This window comes from Vitis vinifera, chromosome 5 (genome assembly GCF_030704535.1).
Source record: "Vitis vinifera cultivar Pinot Noir 40024 chromosome 5, ASM3070453v1".
Taxonomy (NCBI): Eukaryota; Viridiplantae; Streptophyta; class Magnoliopsida; order Vitales; family Vitaceae; genus Vitis; species Vitis vinifera.
The window spans coordinates 4,060,859-4,079,916 of NC_081809.1; the positions used below are offsets into that span (position 1 = coordinate 4,060,859).

Sequence of the window (19,058 nt, forward strand, 5' to 3'; positions counted from 1 at the left end):
TTTTGGGTGTCTTTTAATATTCCATTTTGGTTGAAACACTTAGCATTTTTTACTTCTCTACATTATCAAGCAAATATTTATTGTATGGATAGAAAAAATATCAAGAGGTTGTGATGCTTGGATGCTTTTGTTTAATGGGAATCCGTGTAGGGACTCAAGAATTCAACACTACCCAACACTTTTTTCTTGAGCATTCATATTCAGAGTTGAGATCTGAGGGAGATTCAATTTCTATATTAAGCACTTTCAAGCCTTATTGCTGACACAATTTCTTTATATTGAAGAAGGTTAAATTCTGAGAGTTCATATTATATTTGTACAATGTTGAGAGAATGAAAAGCTGATGTATCTGTCTATAACATGATCTCCAGGGCCTCCCTTGTTTGTCCAAGTATATTGAATACTGTTGCTGCAATATGAGATGGTGTCAGACCCGCCATGGCCAACTGGTCTGCTGGCGCTCCATGGTCTATGTACCGGTCAGGAAGAACCATGGGACTCCACTGCACAGGGGTTTTGAAGGAGTAAACAAGTATACTAATGGCAATTTTCCATACTAGGTTATGAAAGAGGAACTCAAAACTTGAGGTGTCTTATTCAAATATAAACTATGAAGGCAAGTCTTAGATTCATACCTTTGTTGTGCCATCAAGAAGACCATTAAGGGCCAAAAACTGAGCAACATGAGACCCAAAACCACCAATTGACCCTTCTTCTACTGTAATCAAAACTTCATGTGATTTTGCTAGGCTACGAATAAGAGCATGGTCCAATGGTTTGCAGAAGCGGGCATCTGCGACTGTTATTCGTAAGCCATGTTGTTCCAGCAAAGAAGACGCAACCAAACAGCTCTGTACTGCTGTTCCATAGCCCAAGAGTGCAACTCTCTCCCCCTCAATCAATATTCGGCCCCTTCCAACCTGTTACAAATTGCCAAGTATCTGTTTATATTTGTATGCTCTTCCATCAGTATATGTAGAGATTCAGTGAGTCTTACCTCAATAGGAATGCCTTTGTTCCCTGGTGGCAGTTCAACACCCACCCCATTTCCTCTTGGGTACCGGAAACAACTGGGCCTGTCATCTATGGCAGCAGCTGTGGCCACCATGTGAAAAAGCTCGGCCTCATCAGCAGGAGCCATCACCACCATGTTTGGAAGGCAAGCCATGAAAGTGACATCAAAAGCTCCGCAATGTGTTGGGCCATCTGCTCCAACCAGCCCAGCTCTGTCCATTGCAAATTTCACTGGCAGCTTCTGCAAATCTACATCATGCACCACCTACAGTAGGAGACCCAGACCACATTCTTAGCAGAATCCAACTAAAATTTTAACATAATTTAGCAATAATCCGACTGTCGTAGATTCCTATTATGCCAAGTAAATTCCTAAAAGAGCTGAAAAAAAATATATTCAGGCTTCTCAGAAACTAGAATTCTTGATGAACAAAATTATAACACTATAATTTTGAATCGGTTTTCCAACTAACATTATGTTATTTAGTAAAGGTTTTCCAATTTGTCAATTAAAATTTCAAGATAAGTATATTAGACTAAAAAGGGTACTTTAATTAATGTAACATTGATTGAATGTATTCAACACAGAGTATGGACCTTCAAGAAGGAGAAATAAATAATTAAACTAAATACAATTGAACACCCAATAAAGAACAAATTTCATTTTAAGTATATTATTCCAACTGAATATTTTTTACTGTCGCATTAATTAAATCCCGATTATAACGCTCCAACTCTCAGCTCGGACACTAAGGTCATAGGCTCATATCAAGCCTAGACCTAACATGAGTATATAATCTCCAAAACAGAAATAAATAATTAGCCTAAATATAACTGAACTAATAGAAAACTAAATAACCAAAGAAAATAACGGTCCTAAATAATAATAATGGTCTACAAAACTAATGAACTGAAATAAGCGCAGAAAGTACAAGTAAACACAATGAGACAAGTGGCTGGCTTCTATGAGGTAAACAACTTCAACGAACAAAGGTCGCAATTATTAACAGAGGGTAAAAAAAAGAGAACTAAATGTCCAAAATGAGAGTTGGTCTGAGTAGGAACCCCTGAGCTAACAACTCGACTCTTCCGAATGCAGGACTTCAATGACAATCCTGGAGTCTACATCCTCAACCTCAACTTCTCACCTAAAAAGACGACTAAATGTGGAATGAACTAAAGCTCAACAAGTAAAATTCATAACCAATAATTGTTCAGATGGTCAATCCAGTCAAAATAAAAATCCTTTTTCATTGTAATATTATACCATAGCATTTGATTAAGAAGATATGGTAATAGGATTGGCATGCCTGGTCATAAGCTCTCTGCATGAAAGATGAGTAGATTGCACAAAAAGGTTTAATGCCTTCACAGGCTAGACCAGCAGCAAAGGTAACAGCATGCTGTTCTGCTATCCCAACATCAAAGCATCGTGTGGGGAACCGGCGATGGAAGAGATTCAAGCCCGTTCCACCCCCCATTGCTGCATGAATTGCAACAATATCCTTGTCCACCTCTGCTTCTGCAATCAAAGCCTCTGCAAAATATGTTGTGTAGGACTGAGTAGGAGCACTGGATTTGAATTGTTTTCCAGTAGCAGGATCGAACTTGGTCACTCCTGTGAAAAAGAAAAATATTGTTATTTATTCTTTTCTATCCTATTTATTGAATGATAAAGCATAAAATGGGGTGGTTCATGAGAAAATATGAGAATAGGCTTTAAGGGAATTGAAGTTTATCAACTCTGTTATTACATGTGTCAAAATGTCCATTTTTGAATTTAATAATTCTACTTTCTGTAATAGCTCAAATCAATTGACAGATATGCTAGACAGAACAGGTAAGATTTCATTCCATATGATCACAGACAAAAGCCCCCCATCCCCAGCCATCCACCCCTCAAAAGAATGTATTAGGCATGGTAATTTGTTACTTACCATGGTACTTATCTGCAGCTTTCTCAGCATATGGATATCCGCGGCCTTTCTCTGTGACAACATGGATCAGAACTGGACCTGTTGTCTTGGTACTCTTAACCTCCTTGAGAATGGCAACAAGGTCATCTATGTTGTGGCCATCAACAGGACCTATATAATAGAGTCCAAGCTCTTCAAAAAGTGTTGATCCAGAACCACTGATCATCCCACGAGCATATTCATCAACTTTTGCAGCCAATTCATGCATCGGTCCGCCAATCTGTTTGGTAACGCCCTGCAACAATATTATCCAAAAATAAACCATGTTCACTTTGGGATAATAACAAGTATAAAAGATTTATCTATTCTAAAGATCACAAGTAATACTAACCTTGGCAACCTCTCGTAATTCTCTAAGAGGTCTGTTTGATTGTAACCTACTAAGAGCACTGCTCAAAGCTCCTACAGGTGGTATGGGCCCATCTAGAGTAGCAGTGGGTAAAGAAACCTGCTTGTTGTCATTAAGGATAACAATCATGTCAGAATCCAGGTACCCAGCATTGTTCATTGCTTCATAAGCTTGCCCTGCAGTCATGGCTCCATCACCTATGACAGCAATAACGTTGTTGTTTTTTCCTTTTAGATCCCGGCCGACCGCCATTCCTGTTCACACAAAACATTTTGAAGGTTAAAACCTAAAGGAAGATTGAATTCAGACGAAATTAGTTCAAATTGATGGAATGTCCACAGAGTTAGGCTTTGTGGTTTTGCTGCCGCAGTGACTCAATAATGTGAAGCTAATATGCTATATTACTGAAGAATTTGCATGATATGAGGTAAATAATACTTGTATCTTCAGCCTATAGTCATCCAAAAACTAATAAGTAGATGGTACTTTCTCCATTTGGAGAATCAAAGATCTTGTTCAACGAATTTTGTATCTTCTCGGTGGCAAATGTAAAAGTAGTGGGCATTTTTTTAATAAGTACTTCGAGTATAGACTCTTCCATAGCACAAACAGGCTTAAAATTGACACAGCATTCACTTGGAAAAGTTTGGGCTTCAGTACATATCAAATTTTGGTACTCTTTGTCTAAGTTCAATATTTTTCCATATTCAATTGGAGATGGAAGAGAGAATTACCCAAGCCTGCTGAGATGGTAGTAGAACTGTGGCCGGTTCCAAAGCAGTCATATTCACTCTCCGAGCGCTTGGTGAATCCCGCTAACCCATCTGTTTGCCTCATGGTATGCATTTGATCTCTTCTCCCAGTTAGAATTTTGTGTGGGTAAGACTTCAGAAACAACAAAACAATAGCATATCAACAACAATTGTCTTCAAAATATAGTCTCTTTTGGTAAAAAGCCTAACGGAAAATAAACCAGAGAAGGTGAGATTGTAACCTGATGACCAACATCCCATAGTATCCTGTCTTGAGGGGCATTGAAGACATAATGAAGAGCCACAGTGAGCTCCACAACCCCGAGGCTGGAGCCCAAGTGACCCCCAGTTTTGGAAACATTGAAGACAACATCAGACCTTAGTTCATCTGCGAGTTGTTTCAGCTCCTGCATCAGAAGAAACCCATATGAGCATATGAATCTCTGCTTCCTAGCTATATATCTGAGCATATGCCTTCAGTTAAGTACCTTGACAGACAGATTTTTCATGTGAATTGGATAATTGATAGTGTCCAGGAGAGGAGTTGGTGGTCTCTGGGAATGATACTCCTCCCTATCCGAAAGTGATGCACAAACCCCATTTGGCCTTTTCCTGGCCTGTACATAATTTAAAAAGAAAAATTAAAAAACACCCATTTGTCTTGATGATTCTTTATCATAAACTAAGATTTGAAAACAACTAAAATCCCAAAACCACAAAATAAACAAACAGACAAATCAATCAATATCTCAGCAGGTTCTTCCTCTATGATATATCCTCCCCCACAAAAATCAATTCAAACCCACCAAAAAATAAATCAAATCCAACAAAATGAACAAGACCCAGTACTCAACACTAAGTCCCAAGCAATAATTCCTCCTTTGCTTGACTACCCAGAAAATAAAAATATTCCGGACCTTACTCCTTTGCTGGGATTGGCACTGCAAATCCACCCCCAAGAACAAATGGGAACACTGAGGAGTAAGTCTCTGAGGATTTGAAGCAGCAGCCTGGCTAAAATGGGCAGGAAATGAGAGCGTACAGAGAGCCATTTCAACTCTCAGCAAATGCAGAAGCTTGAGCACAGACCAAAGCAAGAACAATCCAGAAAAGACAGAGAGAAAAAGCAGTGCTTCCCCCACTCCCCGGTAGTGGAGATAATGGTGGTGCTGGTGGTAGAGAGATGTGAATACCAAACAAAAAAAAAAAAAAGGGACAGAAACCCAATACTCGTCTGGGTAAGATTGATTGACCGACCACCTTAGTTTTCTCTTTCCATTCCAAATTTTTAGTAGTTTCTGACACGATGAGCCCGGCAGCTCTTCCCCCATTGGTCCACGTCAGCCGAAATCAGCAATGGATAGAAGGATATGATATTGTATGGATCATTAATAGTAGCAAAACGGTGGATTGTGGTCTATTCTTGGGACCTCTCAAATAATTTACAATCTCCACCATACTAAATTTTAATATTGATATCCCAAAAGCTTATATTAAAAATATATATACTATTTGGAAATAATAGCTTAAACATACCAATGGTATATCCTATATACTTAAAATGTTATTTGACCTTATAAACTTACCCAATTCATATACTACATATATGTTATATGGTCAATGAAAAAAAATATTTGAATTAGGGAAATATGGTGATTTTGTGTTTTTTTTTTAAGGAAAATAATTTAACGCATATATTTTGGGACAATAATGTATTTATTATTCTTTTTATAAATAAATATAATATTTTTTAGAAAATTTTTACAAGATTGACAAACATTATTTAGGTTTCCTATTTTAGTCATATAATTTATTTATTTTGATAGTAAATTAGTAAATAACAGTGGAAAAAAATGTTATTTTAGGAAATTACTAGTAATTGTGTGATGTCCTGATAAGGGAGAAAACTTCTTATATTATAAGTATGAATTTTCTTTAATTGTGTAAATGTATTGTAAAATTGTGAGGATTTCTTAAGCAGAGAATGAACAATATCTACATAGTTAGGTGTATGTCGTTACAAATGGTATTAGAGTTAATCTTTTACCTTAGTACGGATGTTTGTTTGACCTGTGAGAAGTATTTGTTTGTTTGATCCTATAATCCCGTAGGATATAACAACATTGTTACATCTGCATAGAAGGTATTTGTAATATTTCACATCAAAGTTCCTTATTTTTTTAAAACTTTAAGAATACCTTAAGTACAAAGTTGACAATATTTACATAATTTGGTATAAGTTGTTACAAGTTAAACATATATAACAATATGTTATTGGGATAATATTGCATGTACCTTTCAAAAAGGAAGGGTTGTGCTCCATTATTGGAGTTTGCTGCATGAAATATTTATTCTCTTGTCGGTCCAATCATTTTTATGATATTTTTTTTTAACAATAATATCCCAATTATTTTGAGACAAATAATTCACACACGTTTATTAATTATCTACCATAAGAATTTTTTTTTAGGGTAAAAATGCCATCATTAATTTTATTTTATTTTTATTTTTTCACATCAGTGTTTTATCTAGATTTTCCTCACATGTTTACCCAGAGGATTGTGATCCTAAATTCCCATCTCAAAATAAATAAATAAATGGGAGCAGTGGGGCAAGGTTGGGTGTGGTGCCTTTTTGTCTTCTTTATAAACACACATATATGTATATATATAAATTGTCTTCTTTTTTTTTTTCCTTCTTTCAATTTTCTCTTTTTCATCACTACTATTATCACCAATACTTTAAAAATATTATTAATTATTATTATGATGATTTTTATTATAATCATTAATATTAATACTATTGTTATCATTACAAATACTATTAATATTAAATATTTATTTTTAACATTATTATTCCCAATAATCATATTATTATTTGGCTTTTAAAATCTTTTTTTACTATTAAATTTTATTTTAATTATCACACATGACGCATGACAAGAAAATTCAGAATACTAAAAAGAATTCTCGTTACAAATGCATGTGTATTAGTCTTAGTTAACATGTTCGACAAGACACTCTAAAAAATTTACAACTCACTTTTCATTGTACATGTGAAATATGTATGTAAATACAAATTCGACTTTGTAATTAATTTTTTAAACGCTTCGAGAAAAATTCCATAATTAAATTACGATCCAAAAATAATTTAATGTTCATTTATCAGTTACAGATATGTTAGTTCATAGTATTTGTAGCACATGTGAATCATTCAAGCTGGTATACATCTTAATCAACTTGTAACTGTTGGGACGTCATTTGTTTGTTTGGCCCTGGGCAGCCGCATGGGCCGGATACCAGAGTAGCCTCCCCAGGATTCGAACTCGGGACCTTAACCCTGGCAGTAGTCCTCCTGGTACCATCTGTGCTACTAGCGCAGATGGTACCAGGAGGACTACTGCCAGGGTTAAGGTCCCGAGTTCGAATCCTGGGGAGGCTACTCTGGTATCCGGCCCATGCGGCTGCCCAGGGCCAAACAAACAAATGACGTCCCAACAAAAACGTCGGCCTTTTTTGCTCTGGTGGTGCCGGATCAACAGCGCCCAGCGCAGAGTCTTATGGGGCCATTTGTTTATTTGGCCCTTGGGTGACGTCCCCAGGATTCGAACCCAAGTCCAAGACTTAAGGACGATAAGGTTGCCCTCCTGGTACCATCTGCGCTAGTAGCGCAGATGGTACCAGGAGGACTACTGCCAGGGTTAAGGTCCCGAGTTCGAATCCTGGGGAGGCTACTCTGGTATCCGGCCCATGCGGCTGCCCAGGGCCAAACAAACAAATGACGTCCCAACAGTAACAAATAGTGGGACAAATTGAAAATGACAATACATCGAATGAGAGTCATGCATGGCCACCACCTTTGACAAGTTGAGTTTAAAAGTCTAACTTTTATCATCTTCAATTATATGATGTTTTGTTAATTTATTGAAAAGAATAATAGAATTAAAAAATTATTATTATTATTAGGAAATTAAAATCTAATAATGTGGATTTTGATTTTTTTTTCATTGTTTTATATAATATTGTTGATTTAGTATCTTCAAATTGTTTTTATAGACTATTAAATACCTTTTTTTTGCCACTTATTAATTTTTTCATATAATTTATTTTTTCAAAATTAATTTAAAACTGCATTCACAAGTCATGTTTTTAGATCGTGTTTGCTTAACGGGATATGATACAGTAGGATATTATATCTTGTTGGATAAGAAATACATATCTCAAGATATCATTTTCATTGAAATATGATATCATTAGATATCACATTTAATGGACATGAAACCAATGGTATATACTATATACAATTGAATATGTTATGTTATACATATTATGTGCAAAATAAAATTAGTTTAAAGTTGTGTTTATAAGACATGTTTTTAGATTGTGTAAGACATGATATGGTAAGATATTATATCTTGTTGAATAAGAAATAGATATAATTTTTAATGAAATATGATATCATTGGATATCACATTTATTGGACATGAAATCGGTGATATATACCATTAAATATGTTATATTGTACTTATACTTAATTTGTAAAATAAATAAAAAAAATAAAATATATATTATTTTTCAATATTTCACATTTGTTTAAAATAAAAAATTATATTAAATTACGGTATTTGCTATTCAAAATCATGAAATTTCTTTTTAATTTAGTAGTATTGTTCATGATTAAAGTATTTAAAATTTATAAATATTTTTTATTATATTATTCAATATATAAAAATAATTATATATATATATATATATTAAATAATACATATGTGGGTATTATTTTACAAAATATTTTATAAATGTTTTTCAATTATTTTTTAACCATAAATTTTATAAATAATAAATATAACAAAAAAATCTCACTAGTTGGACTTGGATGTGATTCCAACTAAGAATATTAAAAGAACAAGAATGAACGTATCATATCTTTGTCAAGGATTCGGCATTTTTAACTAATGACAAGCTCTAAGATTACTTTGTCGTATGATTTTTCAGACTGATGAATGGAGCTTTGACTTCCAATATTTTTGGTGACAGCCATGATGAACTTTTTGTTTTTCTCGGAGACTTGGAGATGTAAATTAGAGTCATAATACTTTAATATAAAAAAAATAAATGGAAAAGATTGATAAATTGATATCCGAAACCTGCATGGTTCACGATGATGGAGGGAGGGAGGGGTCCACCTGGAAGGCCGTCGTTCAAGTCTTCAACTATCAAATCGGAGGAAGGCTGCTCAGTCTTCTCTTCCTCACTTCCGACTATTCCAAGTGTTTTTAACGGAAATGTTTGGAAAACATTTCCACTCTTTGAAGAATCACTTTCTTAAAAAAAAAATAAAAAATAGTATAAATGATTTTGGAATGTAAATAAATTTTTAGATTTTTAAAAGTGTTTCCTAAATTTTGTTAAACACTTTAATAGTTTATTTGATAATATTTTTAAAAAACGTTTTTAATATCTAAAATATAAAAAATTTAATGTGATAAATACTATCAAATTATAAATGTTTTTAAAGTCCATTTTGCTTCTAATATAAGTGTTTTTATTGAAAATATTTTTTTATACAACACTTTAATAAAAAATGTTTTTATGATAATTTAAAAAAGTGATTTTAATAGTGTTTTTAATAATATATTATAGAAGTATAAAAACATTTTTAATAATAGTAAATTACAAAATGACTTTATTAAGAAAAGAAAATATTATAATAAACTGAAAGCTTTTATTACAAAAAATATATATAGATATTTATATTGTTAAAAAAAAATTAAAAATTAAATTTATGAAAGGGAAGTGAAAGAGGAAAAAGAGATTGAGAAAAAAGTCAAGAGTGAAATGGAAACAAATGATAATAAGAAATGATATTTTAATAATATATGAAAATTTTTGAAGTATTTTTTTATTTAAAGAAACACTCTCAAGTGCATCTTTAAAAAACATTTTAAGTGTTTTTCTAAATTTTTAAAAGTGTTTTTAAAATATTCTCAAATACCTATTTTTTTTATATCTTAAAAACGTTTTTAAAACTAAAAACACTTTTAAAAAACATGAGTTTTTAGTTAAAAAAAGAAGAGAAATCCTAAAACATGGAGAGTAATAGAATATTTGATAGCAATTTTTGTATTGAAAATAAAAAAGTTGTTTTTTTTATAAAAAATAATTATATAAATATAAAAAATGATTGAAAACAAAATATTAAAGATAAAAATATAACTTTTATTTGTAATTATTTTCATATTTGTATAATTATTTTTTAAAACAATTACAAACAAAAAATAATTAAAATATATTATTAAAAAAAATTGTAAAAACTTTATTTTATTAAAAAATTATCAAACATGTTTTTTTTTAATTTTATAAAATGGAAAATTATTTTTAAAATCAGTTTCCAAGCATACCCGTAAGGTTTAGAACATCCAAATTCCCAATCGAATCTCATGAAAGTCTTTTAGAAAACGGTTCTTACAGGGAAGGGGGATTGGGAAAGGAGGAGATGTAAGACCAAGACCTTTGCCCTTGAGGCCCGGCTGATGGGAGGGTGGGTGTGTGGAAGATTCCAGGTTCAAGTCGGGACAAAAATTTACCGTTCAAAAAAACACCCAGACCGACCCAGACGCTGTGCGCTGTAGTGCCTTGATTATTGGTCTTTGTTTTACATGTCTGGATGCTTTGTATCATGACTTTATGGAGGCGCAGTGCAGCAGCAGCGTTAGACTGAATTTATCATCTGAATTCTGGACCTCTCCCACGCAATTGCTCACCACTCAGAAGTCAGTTGCGTGGATTGATGGAAATGGAGGACTGATGACTGATGAGACTACACTCACTCAGTGGATTCCATTCAACTCGACAGCTGACACCCTAGAATTGGCCCAATAGCAACAGGGGGACTCTGGAGACTGGACCTTCCTTTACCACACAACCTAATTTATAAATTCATAAGCCTTTTCCTGTATCATTTGTGCAACTGGGTTCCCATTATTTTGTTCTTTCTTCATTTTCCAAATTGAAAGCAAAATGTTACTGTACATATGCTGCTGATATATTTTGAACGACTAACACAAGTTGGGAACCACAAAGAGAGGTTCAATCTCTGCTTTGGCCACCATGCTCTTTATGCTCTCTGAATCCATTGGTGAATGAGCTATCTTTGACTCCCAAATCCTCGCTAGATTAAGCATTTTGCTCCTTGCATTCACCACTTCTATCAAAATTCGTTTCACTTTGATGACTATGTGATGAGTTGAAAAAAAAGAATTACATACAAGAATATATTAGGTCTAGATCGACTTAGAGTTACAAAGTTGCTATCTTCTTTTGTATGTGCATCTTGCTTCATGTATATATATTAAACCTCTTTTCTAATATGGTCATTGACTCCCTCACAACATTTCTCTATGAGCTCCTTTTGTAAGCCCTTTCAGTTCTTTTCTCATTATCATAATTACTACTTCTGCTTCTGCTAAATTAATTTGAAACTTGAAAGTTCCAACAAATGTTAATGGTTTTTGCTTGGCTTGTGACAAATAAGAAAGTTAATATCAACGATTTGCTTCAATGAGAAAGCCTGATAATAAAACTCTTAATCGAGACAATTGTGATATATGCTTGAAGAGTAATGAATCAACCATCCCTCTATTTCTTCACTGTCCTATTACATTGGTATAGATTGGATTCTTCTTAGAGGCATGACACAGATGTTGAGAATTTCCTTTAAGGGTCTTGGAAGCACATCACAAAAGGAAAATTCTTTGGTAGATGGTTGTTTTATATTTGATTTGGCTTATTGGTTGGAGAGGGATGCAATGATTTTTTTAAGATAGATTTTTGAGGATGGATGGAGATCTGTGAATGCCATTTGAGACTCAGTTTTCTTTTACTCTTCCCTATGGGCCTTAGTCTCTAGGCCTTTTGCAAATATTCCATTATATCTTTTAGTATTTGGATTAGAAGAGTGATTGTTACCCAAAGAGGTTGGTTGAAGAAGATAATGATTGATTGGTTACCCCCTCCATAGATTGAATGAAGTTAAACTTTGATGGATGTTTAATGGATAACTCTGGATAGATAAGTAATAAAAACATGATTAGAGAACATTTGGGTGTAGTATTGAGAGCTTTCTCTAAGAAGCCAAAATGGGTTTAACCATAAAGGTAGGATATCGACATTATTGGAGAATTCAATGATGGACAAAAGCTTTATCCCTATCCACTCTAATGGTAAAGGGCGGTTTTGCCAATGTAATATCTTGGATGACTAATAAGAATATAAATTCATGAAAGTTTGTCAGCTTGATGCACAAAATCATAGATATTGCAAATGATTTGGGTTATTCTTTCTTTTTGGTTTTGTCTTTTAGCAAGCCAAATCACACATCAATTAGCCAAACAAGGAGCAAAGCATATGACCTCTTTTGCTAAAGATTTCCTTCTCCCTAAAGTGTCCAATGTTTTTTCTTTCATATACATGCGGGTTTTTTCTTTTGGGAGGGTTGGGTTAGTTTTTTTTTTGTAATTTCAGTTCTTGGTTACTTTCTACCAACCTTAATACATCTTAAAGATTGCTTATCCTTGTATTTGTCAACTGATAGATGAATGATAATGTTTGTTTCTAATTTTTTTAAAAAGGTTGCTATCACAGCTCCATTGCTTCGTATATTTATTTTCGTATGTGATTTAACAACCTAAAGTTTCTTTTTATCCTGTCAAATAAGAAAAGAAATAAATAAGATTATTTTTTTATTTTTATGGTACCTTCAATTGGACAAAGAAAAAGCAAAAAATAAAAATAAAGTAAAAAAATGAAAATGAAACCTAAAATTTATTTTTCATGCAATCACCAACAGTAAAAAAGATGAAAAAAATAATATTTCTTCCTGCAAAAAAATGAAACCTTTTGAGGACACTTGATAAATTCAAGCTAACTAACAATCCAGTGTTTGTGGGTGCTGGAAGGGCTTTTAAATTGTTGGTTGATGATCCAAAACCTACTTGGTTCAACCATGTTATGCTGAAGTTCCATCTAGTCCTTGGGGTTACTTCTTTTTATCTTTTTCTAGCTATTGTTCAACACCAACCAATTAACATGCATTACAGCCTTCATAAAATCAATATAAACAGACTGAGCAGTTAAGAAGTTAACTCCCTGACTGGATACTGCAAGAAGATCTAAGACAAGGCTGTAACCGGGTGGTCAGGAGAGGTGGCCTGCTTAGAGCCCAAGAAATACAAGGCCCAATACTAACCTGAAACCATTACTCTCTGTTTCTTCAAGTCCCACACCCTATTTAAAGACCAAGGATATTATCATCCTAGTGCAGATAGCACATGACAGAAGATCAGAGGAAGAAAGAGCTGAAATAAGATCCCTCTTAATTGCAAATGCTTTCATCCTAATGGGGTGGAAATTGATGGCACTTGGGTAAAGAGAGGAAGTCAGAGGGAACATGAAAACAGAGGAATGATAAGATCAGTTGGCCAAGCAGATGATGAAGTTTTCCTAATACTGAGGTTTCATCTTGACAATCACAAACTCTATCTGACAAAATTGAATTAGTGTTTTAGGAGATAATATTGAAACAAATTTTGGAAGATCTGAACAACTAAGGCAGCGTTTTCCTTTTGGTAGCTAAACCTTGAAATATAGTTACATAACAGAAGGCCAAAACAAAGGTTCCAGTCAATGGTTGTCATATGGATGGAGAAACAAGTCAATCATGGTGACATCACAGGTTAAAAAGAAGTGGGTTTTGCATGTCAAGGCTATCAATCATGTAAATTCAACACAAACATAATTATCTAAACAAAAACTGTTGAGACCATGACATGCAGCTGCAATTAACCCATGAAGATCCTCACTATTTCAAATTGTGAGCCATGTCTTAGAAACAGCATAACCCATAATGAAAGATGGCTATCAAGAGATCAAGTCATCCACACAAAAGAAAGAGTTGATAATCAATATGCTAAATAAAAAAATACCCATAAAAAAATATATGCTAAACCAAAAAACATCAGTGATAAGTACACTGATCTGTGAATCTGACTCAGAACAGAGAGAGATACCACGAAGAGGATTCTCCTTCACTTCATCTTTGCCTCTGTGAACAGAACATGACGATTTACCCGAGGGTCATATTTCCGGAACTCGAGCTTCTCTAACATTTTCCGAGGATTCTTCTTCTTCACATAGAAGAATCCAGTGCCAGCAGATGAGACAAGCCTGATGAATATTGAAGCAGCCTTCTTCTTCTTGTCACCCATCCCTGGCTTTAAACAAGAAAGAACCAATCAAACTTCCTGGGACTGGAATCTTTAAAGAAAGAGAAAATAAATTCTGTGGAGAATAGCTAGAATCTTTTGGCCAGCATGAGTTAAACCAGGTCCAGGCACAAACTTCTTATTTATTTATTTATTTTTTTGATGAAGGCACAAACTTCTCATCTGGGGTTCTAAGTTCAGAAAATTTGAGTTGTCCAAAAATAAAAATCAGAACCCAGTATTCAACTAATCATCTATTCTTTCGGTTTTATACTGCAGCTTATTATCCATACTAGCTGAACTCCAAATAACCCAAAACCAAACCAAAAAGTTTGCTACCCCACAAACAACTCTAGAGAACGTATATGTTGGGAACAACTCAAAAGATAAAGAAGTCTAGTTAATTTCTTCATGCTCGTTCCAAGTTCGAAGTACCATTTGTGTATACTTTTGGATGTTCTTCTTTATGCACTCTTAATACAATTGCTTTTACTTAGCCAAAAAAAAAAAAAAAGGTTCTAAGTACCATTTGTACAAATAAGAATCCCCTTCATTACATATCTATCAAAAAAAAGAATCCCCTTCATTACATGATTTCTTCTTCATATGGATAGATATAGGATCTATGGGGCAATTTTCTAAGAAGTACATTTTGTGCAACAACCTTCCTATATAATAGAGAAGGATCCCATGATTTTTTCTTTTTGATAGGTAAGAAGGATCCCATGATCTTGAACTGATCTTATCTAGGATCGCAAATCCCATGTTTGTCTATGAAGAGCAGATCTAATTACATTAGTGTCTATAATTGATTTCTTTTGTGTAATACTAATTGATAGGGTTTCATTGGTAAGTGCTACAAGATCTTGTGCTTGGAACCCATGGTTATGGACCCAAATCTATTAGCATGGAACATTTTATTTTCCAAGTGAAATCCCCTAGTGTATGAAAGAGTGAGGAAGTGCTTGCATTGTTGTGGAATAAGAAACCTTCGTATCTTAATACATGTATTTAATTCATTCAAAGCTATTAGAGCAGGATCCACTTTTTGGGGAATATGAGTTGAAGCAATAACAAGAATATTTCTAGTGGAACATCTTTCACAATCTCTAGAGAGAGAGAGAGAGAGAGAGAGAGAGAGGGAGAGATAGTTCACTAATAGACCGAGGGATAAGTAATTCAACTAATTCATATCCAAATCATGAATGTTTGGAATCCATATTATGCAAGGGGACATTGTTTTTGCTAATTCGAATTGAAGGGTGATATAAAATTGGTTTATTTCAAACATCATATCCATAGTTACTGCATTCATCATAGTTAGCAGGGATCCTCCACCCCCACCTCATTACATTGAGTACTTGATTTGGCTTCACCCAAATATGACAAAACAAATGCTTACATAAACCATGAATCTTCAAACCATTTTAAGTCTTCTTTTCCATCCGCATAATGAAACAGTGAGATGTACTTTCGTTTCTCTAAACTAAGTTCCACAGTCACATGTTCACAAATCACAATGGAATCTAAAATTATGATCAACCATGAAGTGCAAGTATTAATGAGTATAAGTTGGTATGAACTTCAAATCAGAAAGATTGTAACTGAGTTTGGCTCCTCTCCTTTCATCATCTCCTGGAAGAAAAAACCCTTAACCAGACCTCATAAAGCCCAATACAAAGTACATTTAACATGCTTAATTAGTATCCCATCCATACTTCTTGTGCTACTATCTCCATTTTCTATCCATCACTGCTCTACATTATTGGAAACACAGATAATTTCCTGATTATGCTCAATACTCTTAGTACTTCTCCTTTTTGGTTGGTCTTTCCTGGTTTACATTGTAAGGTTTTATCAACCACCCATTACCACTGCAATTCCTTAAATTTACTTGCCTATTTTCATTAATGGTATTGGCACCATGCAGATTCACATTGGTTTTTGTATAGTTTTGGCTACTGCTCCTTCAATAGTCTTTGAGTTCCAGACACATCTATATCTGAATTTGTAACTTATATGTGAACACATTAATACCGTTGATGTTTCTTTAGATGCTCTTTTCAACTCTACTCCTAGAATTAATGTATTTCAGTCAGTTTTCTGAGATGTTGAACCAGAGATTATTTTAAGCCTTGCTTTTTATTGATCATAATAATCCAGCCACTAGTTTAGCAGGTAAAACAGAGCTTTAACTGTTTATATAGAGGAGATCTCACCATGTCATAAGACAAAGGAAAAGGTATTTTCACTTCTTTGCTCTAGCAACAGCTAGCTGCATTGTTTTTCAGATTAATATCAATGTCACAAGTTTCAGACACAAATTCAACATATTTTCTCAAAACAGGATTGACTTCTACAGAATCAAAACTGAAGCATAGAAGTGAAGCAAACACCAAAATCCTCTTTCTATAATATTCTGCAGAGATCACTTCTCCCAGAAAATTTTAGTGTCAACTTAGTGAAGAGTATTCTGAAGATTATTTTTTTTCCTCAAAGTTGCGTCCAAAAAAAACTTTCAGTTTCACATTGAAGACCTTCATGAAATGTCCCTACAATTCCAAAAATCCATACTATATATAAAAGTACGAAAAGTTTGTACTTTTCTCTCCCCTCATATTCCAGAGTACACGTAGTTATTATTTAACTATGACAATCATAATAATTTGTCTTAAAATTCACAATAAATTCACCTTTATGTTATTTAAAATTCACCTTAAAAATCACAATAAGAGGTTTTTTTTTTCAAGGCTTCTATTTATATCAGGTACCATTTATGTTCACATGGTAAAATTATTGAACATCGATTGATTAAATTCAAGAAAATATTTATATACATAATTGTACCCGATAATGTTCCCAAAATTCTAGCTTGAGCTGTAGTCCAAACATGAAACCCTATTATTCAAAATTTTCAGCAACAGGCTAACAGCATTGATGAATTAAAAGCATTCAAAGAGAAACCCTATGTTTGATTTCCAAGAAAATAGAGCAAAAAAATAAAAAAATCCATTTTCATTCTTCTGCCTTCTCTTATCTTTTCCTTCCAAATAAATAAAAGAAAAGAAAATAAACCCAGGTCAACTAAGCCAAAAAGTCAGTGAGTGTTTTAAGCAAAGTGGCATTTTTCTGTATTTCCTAATCCCCGGTGGTGAAAACCTGACAATTCAAAAATGAATTATTTTCTCATATTTTCTCTGCGTCTAAACTGAATCTATTTTTATAGAAGAAAACATTACCAAACAGCAAAGACCGTCAATCTAACAAAAATTTCAGTCTAAGCTGTAATTCAAACTTGCAATATTTCGATGTCTGTTCAAAGAGAAATCCTAGATTTCAAAACTTCCAGCAACAGCATTCCCAAGTTATAAAGCACTTGAAGTAAATTCCGACCCTCTGCTTGGCTAACAAGAAAATGAATAAAGATAACAGAAAACCACAATTTTATTCATACGTTATCTTTCTCACTTTCTTTGCTGCCAAAAATCCAAAAAACAAAAAATAAAATCACATCAACTAGCCAAATATTCATACGAGTTTAGGGTAAAGCGTCATTTTTCTGCATTCTCGCGCCCTAGATGGAGAGAAGTTTACTATTCGATTTTTTCCCCCATTTTCTCAGCATCCAAAGGATTGAATCTAACCTATTTGCATTTTCTCAGCATCCAAACCATTGTATCTAACCAAGAATTCGATGGATTGATTGAATTGGGTAGAGACAGGGAGCAGTGCCTTGATTGAACTCAGATCGATCGAAACGCAGCGTTTGGAGAAAAATACAGAATGATTCTCCGTAGGTCTGATCAAGGATGAAAGTTTCCATTTTTTTTCGCCGAAATTTCGGGTTTCGGTGGCCGGCGATACGAAAGAGGGGGGCGAAATGTCGATGGGAGAAATTTCGCCAAATTTCGGTTAAAATCGGCGAAAAAATCACCGAAAAATGGATGCAGGCGAAAAATAGGCGAAATCTTCAAAAAATCGCCGGACACTGCAATTTATCGGCGAATTTTCGGTTTGTATCGCCGATTTTTTTTCCGATTTTTCGGGAAATTTCCCGATATTTCCTACCAGTCCAGCCCGCGCACAGGATACAAAATCTGATCATGATTTGCAGGCAAAGGTTGTGTTTTTTAGCCTGGCTCAAAAATCGTGGATTTAGGGTTCGTGAAATTTAAATCCAATGGCACAAAAGCAAAGCGACCCCTAGAACAGATCCGGAAAACACAGGAAGCAAAAAAAAAAAAAGCAATCTTTCTGGTTTTCCTTGGGGGTTTTGCATGGATTTTCTCAAATCAAACGATGATGAATTTTCCCGGAAATCGAATGGGGGATGGATTTTCTTGGGAATCAAACGGGGTTGCGGAAAAATAAAAATAAATAACAAGATTAGATTAGTACCTGGGAGGATTGAGAGTGGCAGAGGAAAATAGGGCCTTTTTAGGGATTCTCTCGTCTGGAGGGCAACTTCACAAAAGGGCTTCTTGATGGCCGAGTGAGAGAAGCGGTGGCCTTTTCTATTTTTGATTAAATCATGAGAACAATTTTCCTCTCCCTGTATAAATAATTATTAATTATTCATCTTTATTTTGATTAAATCACTGCTATGAACTAAAATTTGATTTTTATCATGATATTTTATGAATTAAAATTAATTTAATAAGATAAATTATTAATAATTTTAATTATTTAAATAAATTAATGTTAAT

The 19,058-nt window shown here is 33.9% G+C and overlaps 1 protein-coding gene and 1 non-coding gene across 2 annotated transcripts; both read right to left on the reverse strand.

The window, feature by feature from the left end:
* Positions 1-214: 214 nt before the first annotated feature.
* Positions 215-5,348, reverse strand: LOC100249323 (probable 1-deoxy-D-xylulose-5-phosphate synthase, chloroplastic). The gene is made up of 10 exons (XM_002277883.5): positions 5,009-5,348; positions 4,580-4,708; positions 4,334-4,498; positions 4,074-4,224; positions 3,322-3,593; positions 2,952-3,225; positions 2,325-2,632; positions 998-1,279; positions 636-920; positions 215-503 (listed from the first exon to the last, which is right to left on the reverse strand). Exons 1-10 carry the CDS (start codon positions 5,141-5,143, stop codon positions 354-356), a joined length of 2,151 nt encoding a protein of 716 aa, XP_002277919.1. The 5' UTR covers positions 5,144-5,348; the 3' UTR covers positions 215-353.
* An 8,570-nt stretch (positions 5,349-13,918) lies between these two features.
* On the reverse strand, positions 13,919-18,938 carry LOC100244166 (uncharacterized). Its single transcript, XR_009465642.1, has 2 exons — positions 18,751-18,938; positions 13,919-14,361 (listed from the first exon to the last, which is right to left on the reverse strand). It is a non-coding gene; the product is annotated as an uncharacterized LOC100244166 (transcript).
* Between the last annotated feature and the right edge of the window lie 120 nt (positions 18,939-19,058).

Coding starts and splice junctions, on each gene's coding strand:
- LOC100249323 (XM_002277883.5), bottom strand. CDS start 5,143: ATGGCTCTCTGTACGCTCTCATTTCCTGCCCATTTTAGCCAGGCTGCT. Junction 1,280..2,324: donor TGCAGAGAGCTTATGACCAG/GCATGCCAATCC, acceptor CTCCTACTGTAG/GTGGTGCATGATGTAGATTT. Junction 504..635: donor TTCTTGATGGCACAACAAAG/GTATGAATCTAA, acceptor ACCCCTGTGCAG/TGGAGTCCCATGGTTCTTCC.